General features: G+C 40.0%; 3 protein-coding genes across 3 annotated transcripts in view; 2 read left to right on the top strand and 1 right to left on the bottom strand.

The window, feature by feature from the left end:
• The window catches only part of LOC122821313 (carbonic anhydrase-related protein 10-like), an 88,106-nt gene extending 87,129 nt beyond the window's left edge, over window positions 1-977 (top strand). Inside the window, exon 9 of the mRNA XM_044099103.1 lies at window positions 173-977. Coding sequence (XP_043955038.1) covers window positions 173-195 — 23 coding nt within the window. The 3' untranslated portion in view covers window positions 196-977. The remainder of the gene's footprint in view (window positions 1-172) is intronic.
• A 14,055-nt stretch (window positions 978-15,032) lies between these two features.
• On the top strand, window positions 15,033-18,222 carry rpl23 (ribosomal protein L23). Its single transcript, XM_044099102.1, has 5 exons — window positions 15,033-15,134; window positions 15,843-15,926; window positions 16,843-16,971; window positions 17,587-17,700; window positions 18,102-18,222. Exons 1-5 carry the CDS (start codon window positions 15,122-15,124, stop codon window positions 18,182-18,184), a joined length of 423 nt encoding a protein of 140 aa, XP_043955037.1. The 5' UTR covers window positions 15,033-15,121; the 3' UTR covers window positions 18,185-18,222.
• Window positions 18,223-19,984: 1,762 nt separating this feature from the next.
• si:dkey-283b1.7 (von Willebrand factor C domain-containing protein 2-like) lies at window positions 19,985-24,463 on the bottom strand. Its single transcript, XM_044099101.1, has 3 exons — window positions 24,059-24,463; window positions 23,433-23,562; window positions 19,985-20,511 (listed from the first exon to the last, which is right to left on the bottom strand). The coding sequence occupies exons 1-3, from the start codon at window positions 24,422-24,424 to the stop codon at window positions 20,282-20,284; spliced, it is 726 nt and encodes a 241-aa protein (XP_043955036.1). The 5' UTR covers window positions 24,425-24,463; the 3' UTR covers window positions 19,985-20,281.
• Window positions 24,464-24,932: the final 469 nt, after the last annotated feature.

The following is a 24,932-nucleotide window of genomic DNA, read 5'->3' as shown; positions in this document are numbered from 1 at the left end:
ACTGGGTGGCGTCGCCGCGGTCGCCATGCGGCCGGTCCGACGTCCGATGCTGCTTCCAGCTTCTTTCTCTTTTTTGCTTTCATATTTGACGTTTCTCTTTCTGTTCTCTTCCAAACTGCAGGTTCTCTCTGCATTCATTTCTCTTTTCTTCTCTGCTGTTTCCATTACGCAGTGAATCAGTGGCTCCTGAAGTAAGCTCTGCAGCGGTGGCACCAACCAGTGCAGCTCCACGGGGGGGGGACAGGGCAGGACTCCTACCTGTCTGCTTCAACGGAAAAACTGTTGAGCTGAAAAAAAAACTGCAGACGAACTGAATGGAAGACTCAACAACTGGACTTCTCCACAGACAGCTTTACTAAACTAGCATTAGCTAAGCTCAGCTAACCCAACTCCAGGCCGAGTGCTGTGCAGGCCTCCTACTACACATCCACAATGTAACACAGCTCACTACGGCCGGCACAGCAGTGATGCAGTTCAGGCCGAAACGTAATATAAATCATAAGGCTCCTGATGTCTGCACTCTGTTTGTTCTTATTTGTTGCTTTAAAGCTACAAAGAATGTTTTTTTGTTTGTTTTTTTTTTTTGTCTGGTTTGTCAGATGGATGTAATGTAGAGACAGGAGTGTGTGGCGCCTTCCCTCCAATCCAGGCTTCAGAGAGTAAATATCAAAACCTTCATCGCTCACTGAAAGAGTTTACAGTTCTACTGAAGGCCCGTATGCCTGGCAATAAAGAAAACGAAGCTGGAGCGTGGAAGGATTGTGAAATGTCCTCCTCATTATGTGAAGTAAAAAAAAGGGGAAAATCTCCTTTTATAATCTCCTTTTATCAGTTTCACATTCATTTCACTGCGTTAACATTATGTTCTATACCAAAACAGGAAAAAAAAAGTTGCTTTAGACTTTGAAATGTAGTGATTGAAAAGTTTATTGTGTAAAAAAATGGTTTTACAAGATTAAAATAATGTTTTAAAGGCTTGATGAATGTTCTGTGTTTAATGAATCTGAATAGTCCCATAAATGGTATCTTTATTTTTCCATGACCTTTTCTCCATTATGACAAAGTCACACACAGTGTCTTCTGAATCAAGAACCTTTACATCCGAGTTCATAATGAAAATCATCTTATCTCTATAAAACTGTTGTTGGATTTTTCAAGTCTAACCTCAAGTGTACAAAAACATTATTCATTATTCATGGTTTATTGTTTATTAAATAAAGATGAAGCCAAAATAGGAACCATGTGAGTGGAGTAATGAACACACTCTGTGGTTCAGTTGCAGAAGAACGTCTCCCTGTCCCGACTCATCACCTCTTCATTGGCTGTAAAGGAATTTCCATCTACGCTTTATGAAACATGTCTTCATTACTTGGTGCTTTTACAGGTGAGCTTCAGATGGCTTCACCTTTGAATCTGGACTACTTTGGTTTATGGAGAGGTTCGCTGTCCATTCAATGACTGCAGGGTTCCAGGTCCAGTAACAGCACAACCAGCTCAGATCATCGACCCTCTGCTATTATTGAAGTGTGTGTGTGTGTGTTTTACATGACATTAGAGTCAAACGTCCACTATGGTCTCCTCTGTCCAAAGGAGATTCCATCAAAAGTCACCGGCTTCATTTAGACTCAGCTTAGTCCAGATATAAAACTAGAATTAGGCTGTACTCACACCAGGACAGTTCTTGTTTGATCCGGTTTGCATTCAAGTTGTGCTTTTCTGTAGACAGACTATAATTTCAAAATGAAGCAGCTGACAGCCGTTGCTCCCTTTGGACTGAGATGACCCTGAATGATGACATGATGCCAGCTCCCATCATGCCAGCATCATCAGCTTACTGTTTGCGGCCCACAACAGGATGCTGATGGAGTTCCTCTCAATAAAATCTTCATCCCTAAACTTCCTGGAGGAACTTTTTTTTCAGCATGGAGATGAAAATTAAGCAACCACCAGCCACAAACTCAGATGACCTTCTGGCCTCTTCAGGCCTCTCGAGCCTCATCACATTTTGTCCTGTTACAACCATTTTTTCTTTATTGAAATTTTTACATTACAGATCAGAAGGTGTGAGTTGGATTCAGGCCTCCTGAGTCTGTACTTTGAAGAGCCGTCATTCCCAGCAGCTCCGGCTGCAATTTGTTGAGGTTTGTCTCTAAGCGATCTAAACATCTGGACTCTGATTTCCTTATCCATTCTCTTTGGTAAAAGAAAAAAAAAAGCTCAAATCCAGTCAGTCCAATCCAATCCAGGACTTTGTGATTGTGTTGGTGTTTTGTGCAATCAAAATCACAGCATTTTGTGGCGCTAACTTTGAAATATTTGTAAGAAATTTTGTATAATGTTAGATGTAACTTTTCATTACTTACGGACTATAACTTGACATCAATGAGATTGAGGCAGCAGCCACTTAAACCCAATGCTTTAGACCAATTTTGGAAAGATTTGCACTAAAATCAGAAAAAAAAAAATGGAGGTCTGTTGATTTTGTATGAATTTTGCAAATTTGTGAAAAACTAGAGGGACTTATTGATGTAATATGGAGTCCAGAGGGCCACATAAAAAACTACAGAGGGCCAAATTTGGCCCCTAGGCCTCATGTTCGACACATGTGGTGTAGATGTATGTTTAGAGTTGTTTTCCTTCCACCTTTGCCTCTGAGCTGCACTCTTCTTCCCAGGAGAACAGTTTCTCCTCAGCAGGACTCTGCTGCCACCATGTGGACGGTGTGTTCACGTTAAAGTGCAGCGTTAGTTCTCCGCCACACTAACTGTTTTGCATGTATGCCGGAAAGTTTCATTTTATTTTTCCTCTGAGCAGAGCCCTTTCTTCCACATCTCCAGTGAACGTGACATCGTGACTTTCTTACAGAATCTGTTTCAACAGTTCTTTTCTTGACTTCTTTGGCAGCAGATTTGTGACGTGCTGTAGCGGTGGTCACAGTCAGCTATCTCCTGCCCCGAGCTGTGAATGTCTGCAGCTCCTCCAGAGTTACCTCTTGGCTCCTCCTCTAATCAATGTGACCCCGGTCCAGTCTACAGTTGATCCAGGCTCTCTTCATGATCAGATGATGTGGTGATCAGAACTCTTGAGAGACGTTTGGGATTTTGTTGGAGAATCTCACTCTGCAGCTTCCTCCCTGAGCTGCTGCCGTGTTCCTCCGTCTCCATGATCCTCTTTGTTCACTAATGTTGTCTAACAAACCTCTGAGCCAAAATGCAGAGCAGTTAGATCTGCACCAGATGACATTCCCCACAGCTGGCCTCTGATCACACAACTTCTGAAAGCAAATATTTTCACTGGTTTATATTCAGGGATTTTAGGATGAATGCTAGTTAAATGCTTTTCCTTCCATTTCTCAAGTATATCCAAACATTATTATGAGATATTTATTATAGGATGAAATATTTTGAAGCTGTGAATGCTAATTTAAAAGTGAATAAAACTGACTAGCTGCAGTGATCAGTTCCAGCATCCTCTCCTCATTCTCAGCAGATTTGCGATGATTTGCTCTCCATGGTTGTTTCTTTTCAGTGTTCAGGAACTTGTTAATTATGGAATCCTGTAGTTTAGAGGTTAATTCTTATCAGGATGCCACTTCTTTTTGTCGATTTCTTTTAGTTGGCTTTATTGTTACTTAATTTATATAATATAATACAACATAGTTTTTGGTGTTCTATCATCGTGACCCTTTGACCAGTTTCTAATTAGTTCTCTTCACATTTCCAGCTTATTAGTTGTAAGGAAATGTGAAAATGGCATGAAAATAAAAACAATCTACCATCAGGGCATCACCTGGTTCAATAAGAGTTCCTAATGTTTCATATTTTGTGTGATCCACAAGGACTGTGTAACACACAGTATAAAATTTTAATGTCAGCTCCAAACATTCACAAGAAATTAACTAAAAAAAAATACTGATTGTGACCTCAATTAGATTCTTTTTCAAGAGAGAAAAGAATCTACCTCGTCAGCAGAACCGCTTCATACAGCTGACAGTACAGCAGGGGAAAGTGGGTGAGATCCTAAATCTGCTGGAGTTCCCAGAGAGGAACAAGAAGAACATGCAAACTGCATGCAAAAACAACACCGGCCAGGATTTGAACCAAGGACCTTCATGCTTCCACTGCACCCTGCAGCACTGCATACATATGAGCCCCTCCTGTTTGGAGGGGGAGGTAACAAGTTAATGAAAACCCATAATCACATTCAATCAGATCTTCAGAATTGCTTTAGTTTGATTTCCCAAATAAAAAAATAGGGTTCACACTCTTTCTTAAAAACTCTATTCAAAGCATTCATTGTTTTATGGTATCATTTTCATGCATGTTTATTTTTGTCTCAGTGATGGATACCATCCAGGAAAGTAGCTCTTTTTCAAGTGACCCAATATGCTTTGATCTTAAAGTACATTACAGGCATGACGGTGCTGCAGTGATGCATCTTCACTCACCCACGGAGTAATCACTGACTTACCACTTGTCTCAGTCGGAGGCCATTTATAGTAATCAACCGACGGCATTTTCTCAAAATCCACAAATCTGATTTTATGGAAAGCTGAGGCGGGATTAAATGTTCTAATTCTACTGATTAATTCCATTTTACAGACTACTCAGTTTAGCCTGATTGAGTTTCAGTTTATTGGACCACAGTCCTAAAGCTTTAAGACATCAGATGGAGAAGTTGTTGCTATTTATGAGTCGTACCACAAAGACGGTGCGATAAAAACTGTGCTCTAAAATGAATCTGCCCTTGAAATACAAAGAGCAGATTACAAATCATTTCATTTATTAAAGGGAAAATAATCAGTCAGGGGGGAAATACGTTTGAATTGCACTTTAGATGGAGGACTGTTTAAGATGACTTTGTGTAACTTACACTATTAAACTATAACAATTTAAATGGAGAGTCCATGACTGTTGAGATTAGACTCCAGACTGATGTTACCATTGGTTGTAAAGTTGGGTTGCTAAGATACCATTGCAGGCAAGAGAGAGAGGAGGCAGTGGGTGCTGGGTGCATCTGTGGTTTTGGGGGAGTGAGCATGTGGAATAAGATGGTGCTGCCACTGAATACTTATCAGACAAAAAGAGAAGTGGGAGAGAAGGACAGGAGGAGGTGGGGGATCTGGGGGGCTCGGAAAGTACAGACGGGTGCAACGTAAAGAATAAAAAAGAAATTAAGAATATGAAAAAAGTCACTGAAGGACAGGAATAGAAGGTTGTGAAGAATACCTTCTGACAGTGACGGGTGGTGGTGGGAGTGTTAGCCGACAGAAAATGGAATCGACTCTGTGTGAAAGACCTGAGGGATCAGAGTGGGCTGCTGAATGTAGGTGGAGATGAGAAAGCAAGAAGTGTGAATAAGAGAGCAGAGGATCAGTGACGTGTGGTCATGGGAGGCCATCATGGAAACGTAATATATAATGATAAAATGATTTATATTGCTACTTTCACCTTGTGGTTTGTACTATAAAGTACCTATTTTTCATGTAGCTTAACAAATTCTGACTGTTTTTTCTTAAAAATCGCTGGATTTTCGCATTTTCCCTTTCAAATCCTGGGAAGTGAAGCTGGTAAGGCAGCAGCGAGCTGAGCCTCACCTGGGATCGATCAACCTCTCTAACTACACTGGCTGCTGTTCTAGACAGCGTGTTCCTCCTGTCCAATAAAATGGCTAAAAAACATTTAATGAATGAACTGATTGTCCATAATTTAGCTAATATAATATAATCTACAGTGTTTTTTGTCACCAACTGTGTGTGTAAACAGTAACATGCAGCGGGTCTGTATTTGTAAATCTGATTCTGATTAAGTCAGTGCCTCACCAGCTATGAGCCTCAGCACTCGTCACTGCAGAGGATACACAACAAAACTAAACGTATACCTGTGACAGAACAATACAAACCACACACTGCTTGTTATGTACTAGAGTAAGGCAGTTCAGGTAATATACAGGAAGTTTGATAACATCAGTCATAAAGACAAAATAGCAGTCTGTCTGTATTTCTCATATATTTGGGTATTTGGAGAGTATTTCACATCAGTTTTAGCTATTTAATACTGATAAGATGTAAGTAGCATAATGAAACAATGAAAACGGAAAAGTCGATTTAAAACTTTTGATATTTTAACTAAACGAATTTAGTAAACAGTAAATTCCCCATAATTGTACTGTTAAACTCTATCCTAACCCTAACATATTCCTACTAAAAATTCCTAGCAGTTGCATTGCAGCAGATGGACGTAATGTGGTTGTAACGTACTTTGACGGAGGTCTGTCCTCACTTCACACAGCTGGTTTGATGTTCCTGACTGTTGAAGTGAGAGTGACGATCTCGGTGAGACACCAGACGCCTTCAGAACCCAACCATGGCCGTAGCAGTCTGGAGGAGATCTTGACATCAGCCAGTTCAGTTTGAGTGGATTTTCAAAACAGTCGCTAAGTCCTACAACCCAAAAAGGTTTTCACAAGACGAGACCAGCAGCAGCCTGTAGTCAATGGAAAGGAGGATCACAAACTTGTCAGAGTTATTTTTCTAGTTCCAACTGTACTGCGTGTTGATCTTCTTTTGTTTAACTTTTCTGCATGCTAGAAATCTCCCGAGAACTTCTGACCTATTGCCATCTTAATGAGCAGACCAGGCCTTTTCACACAGTGACACGTTCTAAAACCTGTTTGAATTGTGTAGCAAACTCTAACATTTTTTAAAGTTATGATTTTCTTCCAGGGCTGCACAGTGGCGCAATTGGTAGAGCTGTTGCCTTGCAGCAAGAAGGTCCTGGGTTCGATTCCCAGCCCGGGGTCTTTCTGCATGGAGTTTGCATGTTCTCCCTGTGCATGGTGGGTTCCCTCCAGCTTCCTACCACAGTTCAAACACATGACTGTCAGGTTAACTGTTCTTTCTAAATTCTCTTTAGGTGTGTGTGTGTGTGTGAGTGTGTGTGTGAGTGTGCATGGTTGTGTGTCCTGTCTGTCTCTGTGTCCCTGCGGCAGTCTGGCGACCTGTCCAGGGTGACCACGCCTCTCACCCAGAACGTAGCTGAAGAGGCACCAGCACCTCCTGACCCCTCTAAGGGACAACGGTGTAAGAAAATGGATGGATGGAGGATTTTCTTCCATTTAAACAAAAAATTCGAGGGATGTTGCCTTGTTACACCGTTGGGTCCTGCTGCTGCTGCCAGATCTCTGTCAGAGAAAGGTTGCTCAGACAGCTTACACTAGTACTGCTGCAGAGTGAATGAGCTTTAGTCAACACTGTTAACTCCTCACCATGAAATGAAAACAGGACATTTTATTTGACAATCACTCCGTCTGGGAAGCAAGTAAACTGTGATTCCCGGACCTGGCGACATTTGCCGCATGTCTTCCTCCCTCTCCTTCCCCCCTTCCTGTCAGCCTACTGTCATATAAGGGACACTAGAGCCCACAAAAAGACCCCCTGGTGGGGAGAAAAAAAAAAAAAAAAAAGTGGCGTTCTCTCCTCTCAGACTCGGCCAGGCTGGTCTTGTCTCCACACCTTCAGAGTTGTGAAGTCGACAAGAACAATGAAGCCACAGACATTTACACCGTTATGCTGCCACAGCGAAGGCAGTGAGAAGGCAGAGGCATTAAAAAATGAAGTATTAAAGGAACTTGTTTACTTTTTAATTCATAATGCCTGAATGCTTAATGAATAAAACAAACAAAAAAAAACAATTATTGCATTGTCACAGTTATACTGGACACTCTTTCATTGTTACCTAATGATAATAAGAGGTCACAATAATGTATGTACACAGTAACACCTGCAGTGACCCACATTACATGAACATCAGGTCAAAACGTAAACCTATTTATAAATACAGATGAAAAGTCAACTCCGAAAAGTTTAACATTCCAGACATTTAATTTTATTCCTGAAGTTTCTTTAATGGTTGATGTCAAAGTTTTTAAAGCTTTATGTGTTTTTTTGATGAAGAAGACGCTGGCCGGCTGATTCCTCTCTGGACATTTATTAGCTGCATCAACACAGATGGTAAACGTCAAACAAGAACCTGAGCCAGGCTGGAACGTCTTCCCTGCCAGACTCCGTTTTATAGAAATTACACTCACATGTCATGAAGATTACATCGTCATAAAGTTTCTTATCATTTAAGACGGACTGGTTGAGGGATTCAGGAGTGTGTGTGTGTCCTGGGAATGTTTGTGCTTCAGTTTGTGCCTTATCTGCTTCGCGACCTTCACCGCTGGTTCCAGTGTGGCTCTTTAAAGATTAACACATCGCTACAGCATAGAAAACTGACCCAGCCATTCTGACCCGCAAAGCTTTGCGGGTAAGTAATTATTATCCTTCCAGAATTAGAATTTTTCCATCTTAACACTTAGAAAAAAGTTTGAAGTAGACAGGCTTTAAGTTTTTGTGGAGCCCCACATGTTTAAGAGGCTTAAATACTTTCTTGGGTCATAATGAATTGTTGAACAGAGTCTTGTGCTGAAGGCATCGCTACCTTCAGCACAAGTGACCAAATAAATAAACTCAACGAATGAAGATAAGTTGCACTAAAATATACTGTGATTGCTCACACAGCAGCTCCAAAATAAAGAATAAAATTTGAAATGACTTATAGAATAAAACATTGTCCAGTCCAGTATGAATATGTTCACTTAAAGACCAACTTTTGCATTGTATCTGCAGACTCCAATAATAAAACAGAGCAGAAAGTCAACATCATCGCTCAGAATCCTCTTTCTGTTCACCGATTGGCCCAGTTCAACGAGAGGAGACACAGACTGAGGAAGGCTGATTATTTTATATAGGTTGATAAAAATAAAGGGACAGAAAACTATATAAACATATCTGAATCCTCAGTCATTTCTGATATGAATATGTCTGTCAAATTTGTACTTATTAATATAAAATACATTTTCCAAGTACCAAGTACATAGCATAATTAACACAACTGCAACTTCACTTATGACTTCATAAATGGTGTTGCAGAGATAGTGTAATATAAAAATAAATATAGAAATAGTGTAATGTAAATATAGAAACCATATTAGCATAATGTCATGTAAGCATCACTAACACGTTAAAACAAAATGTTTTGGACTGTCTTCAATTAAAATAATAAAAAAATTTGTTTTATAGTCGAAACAGACAATTTGAACTGTAATCATTTAGAACTTTACTTATCTAATTATGTCTTTACCTTCTTAAACTCCAGTATTTTTGTTTTGTTTTGGTTTTTATGTTGGTTTGTTTTTTGGGGGGGGGTTTCCTCTGATGTCCGTTTGTTATCTTTGATAACTTATAACTGCTGGGTTTGACTAATTTCTTCCTCCAGAGTCAAATCCTTGTGCATTTGAAGTCTCTCGGCTAAGTTGGTGTCCCTCAGTCCCACAAGGCGATATCTTATTAACTCATCGTGCAGTGGACCGTAACTGCGGTTTAAAGTGAGGTGACAAATGAGTCAACAATCTCATTAGCTTGCTGTGTTTTTTGATTAAACTGGGTCTCTCATGAATAATGTTTTTTTTTCTTGGCACAAATTGTGCATATAAATTGTCTCTTACTGCTCGGTGTTTCTGTCTGCTTCTTCCACCATGCAGTGAGCTTTAGCAGCGCAGTTAGCCACTCAGCTAGCAGCCAGAGATAAAAAAAAAAGATGGCTGCCACTTGATTAGCATCGGGCCACATGTCCATAGCTGCAGTTTGTTGCCTCTCTGGGACTGGAGCGAGTGAAGACAATGTCACGGACAATATGTCTGTTTGGGGAACATATAATTCAAAGATTCCTTCTGTGGAATTTTAAAGAAATCAGAGCCCAAGGCTTATTTCTTCAGCCAGAATACAGCTTCCAATTGCACAAATAGTAGACTGTAATTGTACTTTAGATCCAGCGTTTCTTTAAAGAAACAGTACCTCCCTTTGAAGAAAGAAGTCCCCTCCAACGCAGAAATGGAGGGGACCTAATCACACAGTGACAGCCACAAAAAGAGCAGCAGCTTCTAGGCCTGTCATGTTAACTCACTTTGCTGGATGGTAAATTGTCCCAGAAATGACTGCAATAACAAATCAGAACCAGGAAGAGGGTCTCTGCACTGTAATCATGCTTGTGTACACGCTGCTCATTGTGCTAATGATGAAGAAATAACTTGTCGTTACAGGAAAACTGTTTAACAGCCATCAGCGGTGGCCATGCTACCGTCCCTGTAGTTCAATCGCTCATGGCTGAAGGGACAACAGTGCTGTTAGAGACTCCATAATTAAAGGTAGAGATATAGTAGGTACAGATTGTATGACAGAGTGAGGTAGAAGAAGCAACTGAAAAAAGCAAAGAAGAACGCTCCGATCCCGGGCTTACAGCTCAGTATAAAGGTTCTCCATGGCTACCAATGTGAAAGACACCAAAACCAACACAGACAGCAGGCTGCACAGCACTGAGGCTCAGGGCCACTTCAGTCTGATAAAGAGCTGCACAGATAAATGGACAGGCAGATAGATTCTCTCACACATGCATCCAGACGTTGCACATTATTAACTTGCATACTCTACACATTTACAGCTCTGAATGCAAAATGAGGATAAATATTTGATAAGGGAAGCCTTGTGAGTCGTATTTGTAGACAAATCACGTTGCTCCAATCTCAATGGGAGACAAAAATAACAATAACTCACCCTTCTGGAGGAGATCTAGGTCAAACACATTGTAGATTCTCCAGATCTTTATGTTTGGACTACACCAACAGAACAAAATTCAACATATTTTCAGGATTTTGAGAATTTTTTTTCTTTCTCTTCCAATTTGTTTTGGTCTAGTTGACTTAAAACTGCCATACCAAGGCAGTTTCACAAGTTGAAGATAGTCAATTTTGTCCCAATTCAAGCATTCCGGTTCACTATGAATCATCAGCAGAGGCACCAGCCACTCTCAGATTTACCATTAAAGGGGCAGTGATCTGTAAAATTAATTTTACATCATGTTGCGCTGTTACTCCCTCATCGAAAACATACCGTACCGTTTCCAAGCTTCTGAGCTTGAGGATCATGGTTAAAATGCTGGGCTGGGCCCTCTGGCTCTGTTTCAGCATCTCAACATATTTTTGGTGCATAAACCTGAATACTGCTCCTTCCTGTTTGGTTCTGAATCTGGTTCTGGGTTTCAATGAGACAACCAGTTTAAATAAAATGATTTATCAGCTAACAACATTATTTTAAAGTCTAGTCTAGTCTGGGTGATGTTCTCTATCCTACTGGTTTTAGTCAGTGTGATGTAAAAGGAAAAAATGACTAATTTGTAAGATATCAGTTACTTTTGTACATCTGTCTCATCAATGATTTTACCATAGTAGTTCTGCTTATTACCTGAACCAGCTCAATAAATAGTGTTAACTCTAACTCCAAAGTTATTAAAAAATACACAATATTGTGAAACTTCCTCTTAAAGGGGACAAGACGGATTGAATCTCACAGAAGTCTCACAAATATTTCCAACAATCGACAAAGTGTGAGATACGTTTGCCTGACAGAAAAGTGCAAAGCAGCAGTGAAAATAAAAGCTATTTTGAGCTTTTCTTCACCTCCGGTGGTCATAAATCAGAAATATGAGGAATCGTCAACAGCACTAATGTCTCCTCACAGAAGGTGAATGGGCCATAAAGCTCGCAGGTTCCTGACTTGATGTAATTGTCCGTACAGGCTGATGATCCACACCAGCAGACGTGACCTGAGGCCAGACGAGGAACATGCTGTCAGAATTTATATCGCCCACAGCTGCAGTCTTAAAATATTTGATTAATTTCCTTCCACAGAACGCTGTCGTTTTTATGTAACTGTTGTGCTTTAAAATAATGTCTGGTTTAATCATTGGGCCTTGAGCTCTTCACATTATTAAATCTACTCATCCTTGAAAGAAGGTAGAACCGCTCTGATGCTGAAAACACTGTTGCAGGAAGGAGTGATGTCCTCATAAAGCTAGTGAAACATTTGTTATTTTAATCGTTTAATTTCTTTTATTTTGTTCGGTTTTTTTCCACACAAAAACAAACTTCATTGAACGATGTAACTTGCTTTCTTTACATTAGTATTTATTTTGCCACAATATTATAAATTCTAGTGTATTTAAAGAAAGCTTTACAAACACCAAGGTGACCAAAGATCCTTTGTTACCCCGACTAGATGTGATCTTGATTCTAAATTGAGAAGATGTTATTTTACCTCTGCCCTTAAATCTCTCTTCTGCTCAATATACAGGCCTTCAGAGCTCTTTTGGTTCATCCAACATTAACCAAAACCCTGGTCCAATTCTGTAAATATACTGTGTGTGCCATCACAGCTGAAGAAAAGATTCAATGGGGTATTAAAAATAGACATGTATTGCATGGATCCAACACTGTGTATATATATCATTATCATCATTATATAAATCATTATGCTAGATTCAAATGTGACCACATACATTTTGGGTAATACATTACGTATCACTGCGTGTGGAATTAATCCATATGCTAATTGCCTGAACACTTCCAGTAAATTACATGTTCCATGATATGCTCATTTTTGAGAGGGAAATATTTATTTTTGCAAAATTTAATCTAAATTTGAAGAAAAGGGCATCAAGAAGTTTTCTGTGTTCTTTGTCTTTCATGGTGTTCTTTTAATGTGTTGTGAAACCTGTTTCATTTTTTGAACTTTCTTGAACTTCAATTTTGAACCATATTAAGATTTTTAAATCTTAATATCTACACTTTAAATGATGTAAAGACTCTTCCCAACAGCCCAGGTTGAGTTGGATTTGTGGGTCCTCCACCTGTTGCTGTTTCCAGAGATGCATAATTGTATATATAAACTGGAAAACATGTGCAAAAAGCCTTCAAATGAATGTCCTTTTTACTGCATTTCTCCAGTGGGGAATAAGTCATGTTTGAATTAATAATAATCACCTGACAGTATTCAGAAACCTCTTATCAGTGATCCACAATCTCATAGATCTGGATTTATTTTTCTTTCTTTTGCAGACCCAATTTTCTTAATTTTGGCATATGCCTTACTGTTGTAGCAAATCCATATAAGGTTTTGCCCAACATCAGTGTCTGACCTTATGAACGCATGTCTGAAAGAATGAAGAATGTTTTAACTTCCCATAAACATGCTTATAAAAGCTTTTGAAAGCCTTCCCAAAAAAACTGAAGGGCTAACATCTGCAAAGCAAGTTCTATTAAACCTTATGGTTTAGGAGTTTGATGTCACAATAAAGCACTGGATGTTTTACACTTTTTGTTTTTACAAATCACTCATGATCATGATTACAAAGGCCCATTTAGTGCCAAAGTGAAAACTGATTTCTACAAAATAATGATAAATACACATATGTAACATAACTGCATAAAAATCCATTACTTTGTTTGGATGAAACTTTGGATTGCAACATAAAACCAAGAATGTCAATAATCTGTTGACCTGTCAGCAGTCATGTTCATGCTGGTGCAATGTCTTAACATTTGTAATAAAGGGCTGACCAAGTTTATAAACAATGTATATTTTTTCTGAGTCAGTGTTTTTTTAAAACCCTAAACTGCAGTGGCAACTTAGAAGGGTTTTGAATTATGTCTGTGTAACAACCTTGGATGCAAAGTTGTTGAAACTCAAGATGGGTGGAGAACGTCTGTGAACATCATCTTCTTTTCACAGATTCTCTTTTGGATTCAGGTTTGGTCCATGAAGAAATGTAAATGTAAATGTCTTGTTAGGTTTACTGTTGGTCCGTTTAATTGAATGTTTAGTTGTGACATGGTGACTTCCTTTACCTCAACAGTCTGAGTGGTTTAAATTAGTGACGTCACAGTTTTCACATTTCTCATTGAAATTTGTAAATATTTTATAGTTTGTGTTTTACATCCCATCAAAACCAAATCATTTCGACACATATATAAAAAGCCAGTCATGTTGTAAATTCATCTCGAAGTTTGAATTGAGCTCTGTGGAAACCTAAAGTTGTTTGCTGCCCCCTAGTGGACAAAGGTTTAATGTGTATAAAGCTAGAAAGAAAAATCACATAAAATTACACATAATTATAAAGTTATTACATTCTTTTCTAAATATTCTTGTGATGTGACAACTCCAGAATAAATGATTAATTGTTTCTGGATGCTCTTTGCTAACTTACAGGTAGGGTCTATTGTTCAGCACTGTTTAATGTCTACAACGGCCTATTAGGCCATTGCATATCAAGATTGCTGAGTTTTTCTGGCAAAAAACTCAGTAATTATTATTATATTATTATTATCTCAGAATTCTTTTAGAAAAAAACTTGGACATTTCTGAGTTTGAAATAAAAAAATGGGCAGGTTCAGAATTACTGATCATATGTGTCATTTTATGTTATTTTTCTTTTTTTTTTAAATAAGTAAATAAAGTGGAAAAAATAAATAAAATGTGGACAACACATATTAGTGTTGTACACTTAGAGAGGATATAGGATGACAAGAAGTTCTATGTTCCTGCTGTGAACTGATGGTGACTACATTATTACTGGAGAATGTAGCAGCAGGGTTTTAGTATCAGTATCAATGACATTTGGCAGTTTGATCCATTAGGCCAGGCTCCAAATTAGTTTTTTAAGCTTTGATATATCTGTTGTGTTGCTGGTTAACAATAGTTTCTATTACTCGTGGAACAAAATTCTTACATTTGTATTAAACTAACTACTAGCTGATTTTTATTTCATTTCTTTCCATAGAGTTGTTTATTAAATATTTTTGCTCTTTCAGAAACAGTGTACTAGTAAACTGTGTACTCTTCACTAACCGAGGCATGTCTGGGTTATGGTTTGAGGAAACTTATAAACTACACAGAAGCTGTTGAATAGAGTTTAAATTAGAAAACAGCATGAGCTTTACTTTATGGACATCATTATTACTTGTTTACGTATTCATAAATTATAGTCTGGATTTCTCTTTTTTTTTTTTTTTTTTTTTTAACACGATTAAAAAGCCCTATCTTAAAGCAATCGAATTGAATGGTAAAGTGGTTTACATTTTTCCAACACTACCTGAACATCTCACAGACTGATGACCCGGATGGATTTGTGTTCAACTTTATATCCCATAATTCCTTTCTCCGCCTTCCTCTTTCCCTGTCGCAGCAATGTCCAAGAGAGGTATGATAGACTGTCTGTAAAATCCACCTCCATCCACTGTTTTTTATCATACTGTGGAGAATGTAATGTTACTGAAGTGTGAATAAGTATTCTCTATTATGTATTTCTGCTGCTAGTTGTAGATTTCTCAAAATAGTTAACGATTAAAGTTGTAGCATCTTGCCTTTCTGGTGACTGCCGCCATATTTGTCTGTCGGGGCCATGTAGCATGGCGGCTAAAAAAATCAGTTTTGAAGCTGTATACTTTGCGCGTTCTCTTCGAGATCAACTGAGAACACAATAAACCACCGCTTGCTTCATTTCCATCTGACCTGGGTTTTATAAATAATGCTGCTGTGCTTCACAATATGTTTACTGAATGTAGCTAAAGCTAGCGGCAGCTAGCAACGTGAGTGGTGTTGGAAAACTACTATTATTAATTCATAAGTTCCTACAGCACTCATTTAATAGATACACGGGTCAGTCGACACATTGCTTTATTAACTTTAATGAGTGATTGTATTAGAACTGACTGAGCAGACAGACTAGCAGACAACTTCACATGGTCACTTCAGTGATGGTTAGTACTAAGCAGGTTTTTCAAGCTGCTTATTACAGCTGATCTGCAAACATGGTGACAATCCAACTTGTTACTTATATTTTTGTGCAGTTGAAGTAATCTTCAGGACAGACTCCAGGCAGAAGATCATGTTGTTTTCTTTATTTCAGGACGTGGTGGTTCATCTGGTGCAAAGTTCCGGATCTCACTGGGTCTCCCAGTGGGAGCGGTCATCAACTGTGCTGACAACACAGGTATGTGGCCGAAGATATACTTATGTATAAGCAGCAGATGATGAGAATAGGCGGTTATGTTGTTTCCATGGATGATGACTGAATGGAGCATCTTGTGAGAACAATAATCTGCTATTAATATGGTTAGCATTCCGTTTTTCAGACTATTTGTTTGGGTTCCACTCAGAGATGCAACTGGGTTCTACAGTTGCATATTCTATATGCATCATAGTAACTTTTAATTTGTGTGTACATGAAGTTCTGAATGGGAGTTTTGCATTTAAAGCCACAAAGTGGTGAAGGTTCTCAAGAATTTTAAATTCTTGCCTTTGCTGTTTTTCATAAATACTAATGAAATGAAACTATTCACCTGGTTTAAGGACTTATTGTCTGAAGTCTCTTAATGATGGACCTCCAGAGTGCAGTGAAAAATGATGTCATCAGAGAGGGGGTCTTTAAAACGTAAATAATACTAAATTTAGCCGTCTAAATCTAAAACAAGTTATACATTTCTATTTTTCCCCATATAGGGTCTTAAAATCACACACTTTGGTCTTAAGTATGCAGCCCCCATGTCTCTTTCTCTTACACTATTATTCAAGTTCAGGCAGAGCTGTACTTGGAGAGCCATTGTTCCACATGAAACAAAATGGTGGTAGGTCAATGTCAATGGCCCAAATTGGGATACGTATAAAATGAATCTGAATCTGAGGTTTTGTTTCTAACTAATGTTCCTTCCAAAAGCACTTGCTCTGTCTGCTCAGTGGCTGGGTGAGTTGTCGTAGAAGGAGACAGTAAGTCATCACTGTGGGTGAGATGGCAGCGTCACTGTGGCTGACCGATCTCAATCAGGGATGAGACAAGCTGCTCAGTCTTTAATGTCTTTGTGTCTCCTGTGATGCTTGTTTTCACTGATGGGGCCCCATCTGTCCCACAGGTGCCAAGAACTTGTACATAATCTCTGTAAAGGGCATCAAGGGGCGTCTGAACCGGCTGCCGGCTGCAGGAGTGGGTGACATGGTCATGGCCACAGTGAAAAAAGGCAAACCTGAGCTCAGGAAGAAGGGTGAGTCTGACCACACTGCACCGGCCTGCAGCACCTCCACTCATACTGATGCTTCTGTGTTTGTCAGTAAATCTTCACAATTCGGGCCGTCATAGTACAAATTATGCTGGATGATGAATTGTCCCAGGAATTCTATTTAACAATATTTGTCCAAGTAGAAATGATGGATCTCATGTTAGTTGATCATGAGATTGTGTATTTATTTATTTATTGATTGATAGGCTTGCATGCTGATTTAAGGGTTCAACTAACTTTTCAGTTTAACACTTCTGAAGTGATCATCTCAGAGATTTATAGGAAATGTATTATGGTGTTGACCTTTGACCCTCCAGAGCTGGTCTGAGGGAGAGCCAGGATAATGATATTATAATTCTGAGTTAAAACAGGAAAGGTTGTGTCAGCAGTTCAATATTTAAAACGAAAATCTAATCAATAATTATCTATCATCTGATATGAACCCCTTATATTGTGATACATTGTCCACCGTATCGACCTGCATTAACAGGAGCATAATCAGGTGTTCATGCTAAACTATTAAATGGTTTTTATTTTTACTCCATTTTTTAATGGGTTAAATTATAGATGTAATGCTAAAGTTTTCTAATGTTTCTTCAGTGCATCCTGCGGTGGTGATACGGCAACGGAAGTCGTATCGGCGAAAAGACGGTGTGTTCTTGTACTTTGAAGACAACGCTGGTGTCATCGTCAACAACAAAGGAGAAATGAAAGGTGGGTTTAGAGATCCGTGTTGGAACCAGGGGATGAAACGACCAACACACTCGTGGTTGGGTCTGTTCAGTCCCAGGGCATCAACACTGACAGTCGTGGTTAGTTTAAGTGCAGTTGTTAAACCAACACTCCCTTCAAAAAGCACTTGCGTTGTCTGCTCAGTGGCTGGGTGAGTTGTCGTAGAAGGGCAGACTGAATTCATCTCTTTGGGTGAGAAGGCAGCGACCCAGTGACTGACTGATCTCAATCAGGGATGAGACAGTATTCATATTATTCATATCTCACATCATCTTCTGGCTTCCTTATCAGTTTTGATGTAAAACCTTTGAATTGTGTCTTGCTTGGTGTCCAGCTTGATGTTTGGCCAGTAGTGACAGATTTTTCTTTGTATCCATGTTCAGGTTCAGCCATCACAGGACCAGTGGCCAAAGAGTGCGCTGACCTGTGGCCCAGGATCGCCTCCAATGCTGGCAGCATCGCCTGAAGAGAACCTGTTTGTTTTCAATAAAAACTGTTCAACAAGCTGCTTGTCCTGCTTGTTTGGAGTTCATACCGGAACAGACGGGATAAAAATGTTCATCTACAACTGAGCTCAGTGAGGTTCTGTGTGTGTTCAGGTTTTAAATGATGCTGCATTACGTATGGAGCTACCACTAGATGGTGCACTGAAATGTGAGCATAAATCTAAAAACATTTAGTTGGGTATATGTTCAGTAACACCTGGTGGTGTCAAGGTGAAGAAAAACTGTCAAATGTTCAGGTTAAAATCAGTGCTGTGAGATCGGCCCTGATTTTCTTAATTTTGGGAGATCAGAGAGGTTGGGCTGACCGGCCCATCAGGTCATCTTTGCATGTTTGCAGTTAAAAGTGACCCCACTGTTGCCAACTAAGCAACTTTCTTGCTATATTAACAATTAAGAGAAAAAAAAAATCAGTATTAGCCAAACTCAGAATTGGCAGGTCAGGCTTTTAGAGCTGGTAATCGGTGCATACTTAAATTGTTTTCACTGAAAAACATCAATTGAGGCCAAAATTTTAATTTACAAGGATTTAATCTGGATACTGAAGAGCTTTATCTTAGGGCTGTTCCTCATCCAATATATTAACATTTATTAGAAATGGAATCAGAAGAAAAAAACAGTAATGCCTTTATTGTTCTAAAAATGAACAGTGACATAAATGAGGATTTTCTTTTTTGTTGGCTGAAATAGAGGAAAGTAGCAGTGTGCTGGGTGAGGTTTCATCAAACTAGTGATTTTAATAGGGTTATGATTACTGTAGCATTAATAACTATCTGTTATGTAGATGTGGTGCAAAGGTTTGGATTCAGCTTGGAAAACAGTTTGCCAGGTACCTTTTAGGCTGCTGATCTATCAAAGACCTGGATAAATTATTGGTTGGTTTAGAGAAAATAAAGTTCTGCTTTGAACAAGGCGATTCTAGAGGAGTTGTGAAGAGATCATCCAAACAGTAGGGGGCGCCTTCAGAAAGTTTAAAAAAGTGACCAGATGAAAATCTCGAGTGGGGGAGGAAATTCTTCAAAATGAAGAGCCATAATAAAATTAAATAGATTTATTAAACAAGGGAAATGGGCGTCCAAAATCTAGGTAGTCATAAAGGACACAAAAAATGACGAATAAATGAACACATAGATATTTATGAAAAGATTTGGTCTGTGGCAGGATCAGAACAGGAAACATGAAACATCTATGTGACACATAAAGCTCTAGAGAAACAACTTCTATTTGCTCATCAGAATTCAATAAAACCACACATAAACATATTCACATTATCTACAAATGTCTCTACTAAATACATAAGGTTCAAGTCACAGTTTTTAAAAGGATTTCAATTTTCTCTTGTTTTCTGCAATAAATGTAAAAACTGAAAATGTGACTCATCACATCGGCTGATCTGCACAGTAGCATCAATTCAGATCAGTTAATCATAACCAAATCAATTTATCATAATCATATCAGAATATGTTAACACGATAAGCTTATCTTAACCAGATCAGTGTAGCCCCACTCAGTCTGACAGGTGAGACAGAACAGAGTCAGGATGTGTTGCTGCAGGTGGACATTAAATACGTTAAAATATGATCAAATAATCAAATATGTTTTTGTAAATATATATATTTGTTAGTACAATATTCACATGTCATTACTGTAATTCCAGTTGATTAGTGTCACAGTTAGAGCTCCAGACAGAAAGGTCAGATAGTGTCAGTGAGAACATCAGAACAGTTCTGGTTCTGGTGTGATGAGGTTTCTTCAGTCAGTAACAGGAATTATTCGGACTTTGACAAAAAGTTTGATGTCACTACTTTTCCAACACTTTCAATCATTTCCTCCCTATGATGTTGTTGTTAGTAACTAATTTGATCTAACTTCATCATTAGGATGTATGTCAGTATTTATCGGTGAACCTAAACGTAACTTAAATAAAGCTGAATGCTGGTGAGCATTAGGAACCAGAGGCTGGAGTCATGATTCCCAAACATTCACTGCTCTGAGTCCCACAGACTGAGAACAGAGGGTTGTTTGTAACTGACCAGTAACTCTGCTTCACTCAGTTTCCTTTAGGGTATCAGATCCAGTCTAGGGAACAGTCTCCCCGCCACGTCCTCGTCCATGGGGGCGTCAGTGTGGGTACGGAGTGTGGAGCTGGGCAGGGGGCGCTGTTCGCAGGTGGCCTGGGGGTGGGTGTGCCACGTTCCGTCCCTGTAGGTGCAGTAGCACACCGTCTCCTCGTCGATGTTCACGCGTTCCCCTGCCGGGATCACCCTGCTCCTGGCAAAACAGTTGGGACCTAAAAGCACAGGAGACGGTGCAGGGCTTCACCCAGTGCTTCCCCACAGCCATTCATTCTGCTACACATAAGTGTTTTAGTTAATCAGTTAAAATTTTACTTTTGGAAAAGAATAGCAAATACAACACATGGTTTCACTTATTAAGGAATAAAAGTAAAGAAGTAAGCCACATACTGTGAAGGTAGCAGACCTGTATCTAATCTTCTGAATGGACCAGTTTGAAGAGTTTCAGTCTGGTTTCAGAACTCATCATAGCGCTGAAACAACTGCTGAAAGCTACTAATGATATTCTCTTGGCTTCAGATAATGGACTATCTGTTCTGGTTTTGGTCTCAGAGCTGGTTTTGATCCAGTCCAACACAATATTCTTTTAGAACGTCTTGAACATGTATGTAGATTTCAAAGGAACAACACCAGACTGGTTTAAATCCTTATCAGCTTATTTTTTGCTTTAACAAATGAAATGATATTTTAAAAACTACTCTTTGTATTCACTCTTGCTATCTTTGATATTAAAATGCATTTGATGAACTGAAGCACCTAAATGTGACTCGTTGGAAGGGAGCAAACACTTCAATAACACACACACAAAAAAAAACGTTTGATCATTTTCATCTTCATGTGGCAGCGACATTTCAAACAATTAGCAGCAGTGGGAGGCGGAGGGGACAGGAAGCTCAGGCAGACTGAAGCCAGATCCCACCAAGACGCAGCTGACGTGAGGGAAATTGGAGCGATGGCAAAATAAAAAAAATAAAAATAAAAAAAACAATGACGCAACAAAGCAAACCATCTGTTCCGCTGCCTGTCCAGACGAAACTGGATGGCACAAATTTACTCTCGCTGCCAAAACAGCATGACCCCGGAAGCAACACCCAGAGCCTGCCCAGGTTCCAGTTGGGAGGTCAGACCATTGCTTTGCAACTTGTGATTTTTATTTTAAAAAAGAAAAAGAAATGCAGCAGTGCAAAATGATTAGATTTTTGCTGGAGCTCTCCACACTAATTCCACTAATATTTAAGAGGGTCTTAAAGGCTGAGAGGACATGTGTGTGACATAACAGGGACGCTTCTGTAAGCTGCAGGGAGGCTGAGGTGATGTAAGCGGCGCTGCAGGGTGAACACACACACACACACAAACAGCTGCAGTAATGGTCTCAACTGACTGCAGGTTTGGTCTTGAGTGATGGGGAAGAGAACAGACTTTAAATTGCTGTTAGTTTATAAATCACTGAACGGTTTAGCACCACAACACTTTACAGATCTGCTGTAATGTTTTGTCTTCTAGGACACAAACTCACCTGGTTAGATCTGTTTTTGAGCCATAATAAAAGAAACATTAACAAATATTTTGATGTGAATTGATGGCACTTGACAAAATGTGAATAGTTGATGACTTTTTATTTTTGTGTTTGTATGATGTGAAGCACTTTGAAATGTGCTGTACAGACAAGCAAGTGAAATGCTCAGCCATAACATTGTGACTGGTTGTGAGTGAAGAAGGCGGCCTGGTGAATTATCTGACACCATAAAAGCAGACATAATATCACAGCATAATGATGCAACCAAATGGATGCTAACTTTACACGACTTCAGTCAGTCCTCTAGGAATCCTTCTACTGACACAGTGCTAAATGCGCTAAATGACCCAAATCTTAAAATGTACTCTCTGACGCCAACATATTGGTTCATTCCTTGTAATCCCTGAATTCTAGTCCAGTCATCTGCTTTTACTAATACATGTGAAAGAAAGGAACTCAGTGTCCTTTCTGAGTGGAACCAGGACAGGATGCTACCTGTACAATAAATCCAGAAAGTTCCTCTCACTGTCTATTCCACAGGCAGCTGTCAGTGAGTGTAACAACCAGGCTGAAGCAGCTGCTTTTCTTCCTGTAAAGTGCCTTGTGCTGATGTTTGTTTCTAATAATATAAATGGATTTATCTGAAATGGGAACTGTGTCTTTGCTCAGCCACATTCAGGAACCCCTGGAGCTTCACCGGTACTCACAACAGTGCAAGTTAAGAGGTAGAGTCTGGGCAGGGATTAAAAGTTTAAAATGAAACGATTTGGTTGTTTGCTTGCTTGTGTTTTTTACTGTGTTTTGATTCTTAGCCGTTTGGGGGCCAAAGTGGGCCCCAAAGCAAGCTGGTGCCAAGTTTTGTCAGATTAGTTTCAGAGAGCTTTGAGTTCTTTCAGAATGAGCTCGAAACGTTTTGTCCGTGTTTTCTCTTCCTCTCCTCTCAAACCTGCCTGGATATGTCAGTACAGTCCCTGGAGATGGAGAGAACGGTGAGACAGTTGTAGTTAGTGGGTTTCAGAGAGCACTAATGCCATTGCTGCCAGGTTCCACCAGGTGTTTGCTAATTGCTGCTGGCTAGTCTGAAGGAGCTGAGTGGGGGAGGACAGCTCTGAGACTCAGAAGTCTGGAAGCTGCAGCTCAGAGGAGGAGCTTCATCTCCTAGGTCCACCCGGGCATTTTGCACTGTGGAATGGTTGTTATGGAGATCAAATTATTTCTCATACATGAAAAAGAATCAAGGCAAGGCAACACTATAGGTAGGTTTTTGATGAGGAAAGTTGTTTAGGTGTGTGTGTGCGTGCAGGGGCTTGTTGTTTATTCACTCCTTTATCTATTGCTCCATAATAAAAACACCTCAGATACTGAGAGCTGTTTGGTTATTATTTCCCAATAATTAGATGGGGCCCTGACCTGGTGATTCTGATTAAAACCTCTAACTTTGGCTCTTGTTAAGAGTTTCTCTTAACTAAACCAAAATTTTACTGTACAGTAACTCAATGTGTTTATTCTTGTAAGACAGATTTTTTATTTTTTATTTTGTGATAGCATGTCTAACTAATTTCAAATCACCAAAGACAGTAAAGTTTGACAGTGACATGACTGGAGCTGGACCAGTCTTACCAGTCTTACAGATGGGACAGCAGTGGTTGGGCTCATAGGTGGGGTTCACGCAGTGAGGGGCCGGGCAGTCGGAGATGCTGCAGTACACCTCTCTGTTGGCCTCGCAGCGACACCGCTCACACCTCGACACCTGCAAGAAACGAGAAGCCGTGTCCATGTCCACTTCATGAGAAGGACAACATACTGCACCAAATTATTCAGAACGGAAAATGTCAAAAACAATTAAAAAATAAAAACAAAGTTATGCTTGGAAGTTCAAAAAGATTAAGCATTGTCACAAAATGGAGAAGAGTTTGGAAACAATAGTGTGAACTTGATTTGCTTTTTTCCCCCCTGCTTGTACTTAAATTAACACTTTGAAAGAGACACGCAGACGGTATTTGGCTCGGGCTGCACCGATAAATCGGCATCGATTTCCTTAATTTTGGGAGATCGGTGATCGACAGATGCTTACATGTGAAGCTGACCTTATCCACTGATCTTATCTACCTCAGCAAAGGTCTAAATATCAGTCGGAGGGTCAGCCTCAGGAGGTGCATCGGCACGGGGAGTGGAGGAGCAAGGCAGGACGGGACGGGACGGGATCGAACAGAGTGGAGGGATGGAGAAGTCTGAATCTGTCTCACCCTGAACTCCTCCAGCAGTCTGTAGGTTTTGCCTCCGTAGACGCAGACCCTGGCCATGGCCTCACACACAGGGCAGCACGCTTTATACCTGATCCGCGTGCACTGCGGGTGGATGCGGGGACACCTGGGTCGGACGCACACGGGGCCGTCCACGGTGCAGGTGCAGGGGCACGCCGTGGGGCTCGGGTAGTAAACCTCTCCGATGCTGTACACGAAGCCATGGTCGTCAATGCACCACTTGCCCCGGTAGTCCCCAAACTCGTAGTCCGGTTCTGTCTTGGTGGAGTACTCCTCCGCCGCGCGCCCAGGAATCAGCAGCAGCGCCGCGAGCGCAACAGAGAGGCCGGGGAGCGCGCGCTTCACCATGGTGGCCGGGGTGAAGTGAGCGGCTGTTTCTGCTGCGCTCCGGTGACCGTGTCCTCACACAGACCGGGCGGCAGTGACGCGCGTGGGGGCGTCACTACCGCCCTGCATCCCGCTGGTTCACCCAGAGGCTTCAAAAGTGTCAGGTTGTTTATGGATCCAAAATATTGATCTGACTAAACTTTTAATGGATTTCTTTATTTATTTATTTTTTATTGGTTCTCAAAAGAGAATGAACTTTGGAAACAATCTGCCACTTCAAACGGCACGAGGTTGTAGCCGGGGGGACCCTTTGCAAACTCATAGACTATACTACTAATAACACTAAATTTAACTTTTTTCTCACTTTTATCTACTTTTCAATAATTATTACATTCATTTAGCATAAATGCTAACTTCATACTTTCTGATTTTAGTTGGCAACAAGCCAAGTAGTGGAAAACGTTTTGCCAAAAGATGACAGGCAAATAAAAAAATCACTTTAGGAGTCAGGGCATTATTTTAGGAAGGT

This window comes from Gambusia affinis, linkage group LG19 (genome assembly GCF_019740435.1).
Source record: "Gambusia affinis linkage group LG19, SWU_Gaff_1.0, whole genome shotgun sequence".
Classification (NCBI taxonomy): Eukaryota; Metazoa; Chordata; class Actinopteri; order Cyprinodontiformes; family Poeciliidae; genus Gambusia; species Gambusia affinis.
The sequence above is the reverse complement of the archived record's forward strand: the minus strand, read 5'-3'. Positions and strand labels throughout refer to the sequence as shown.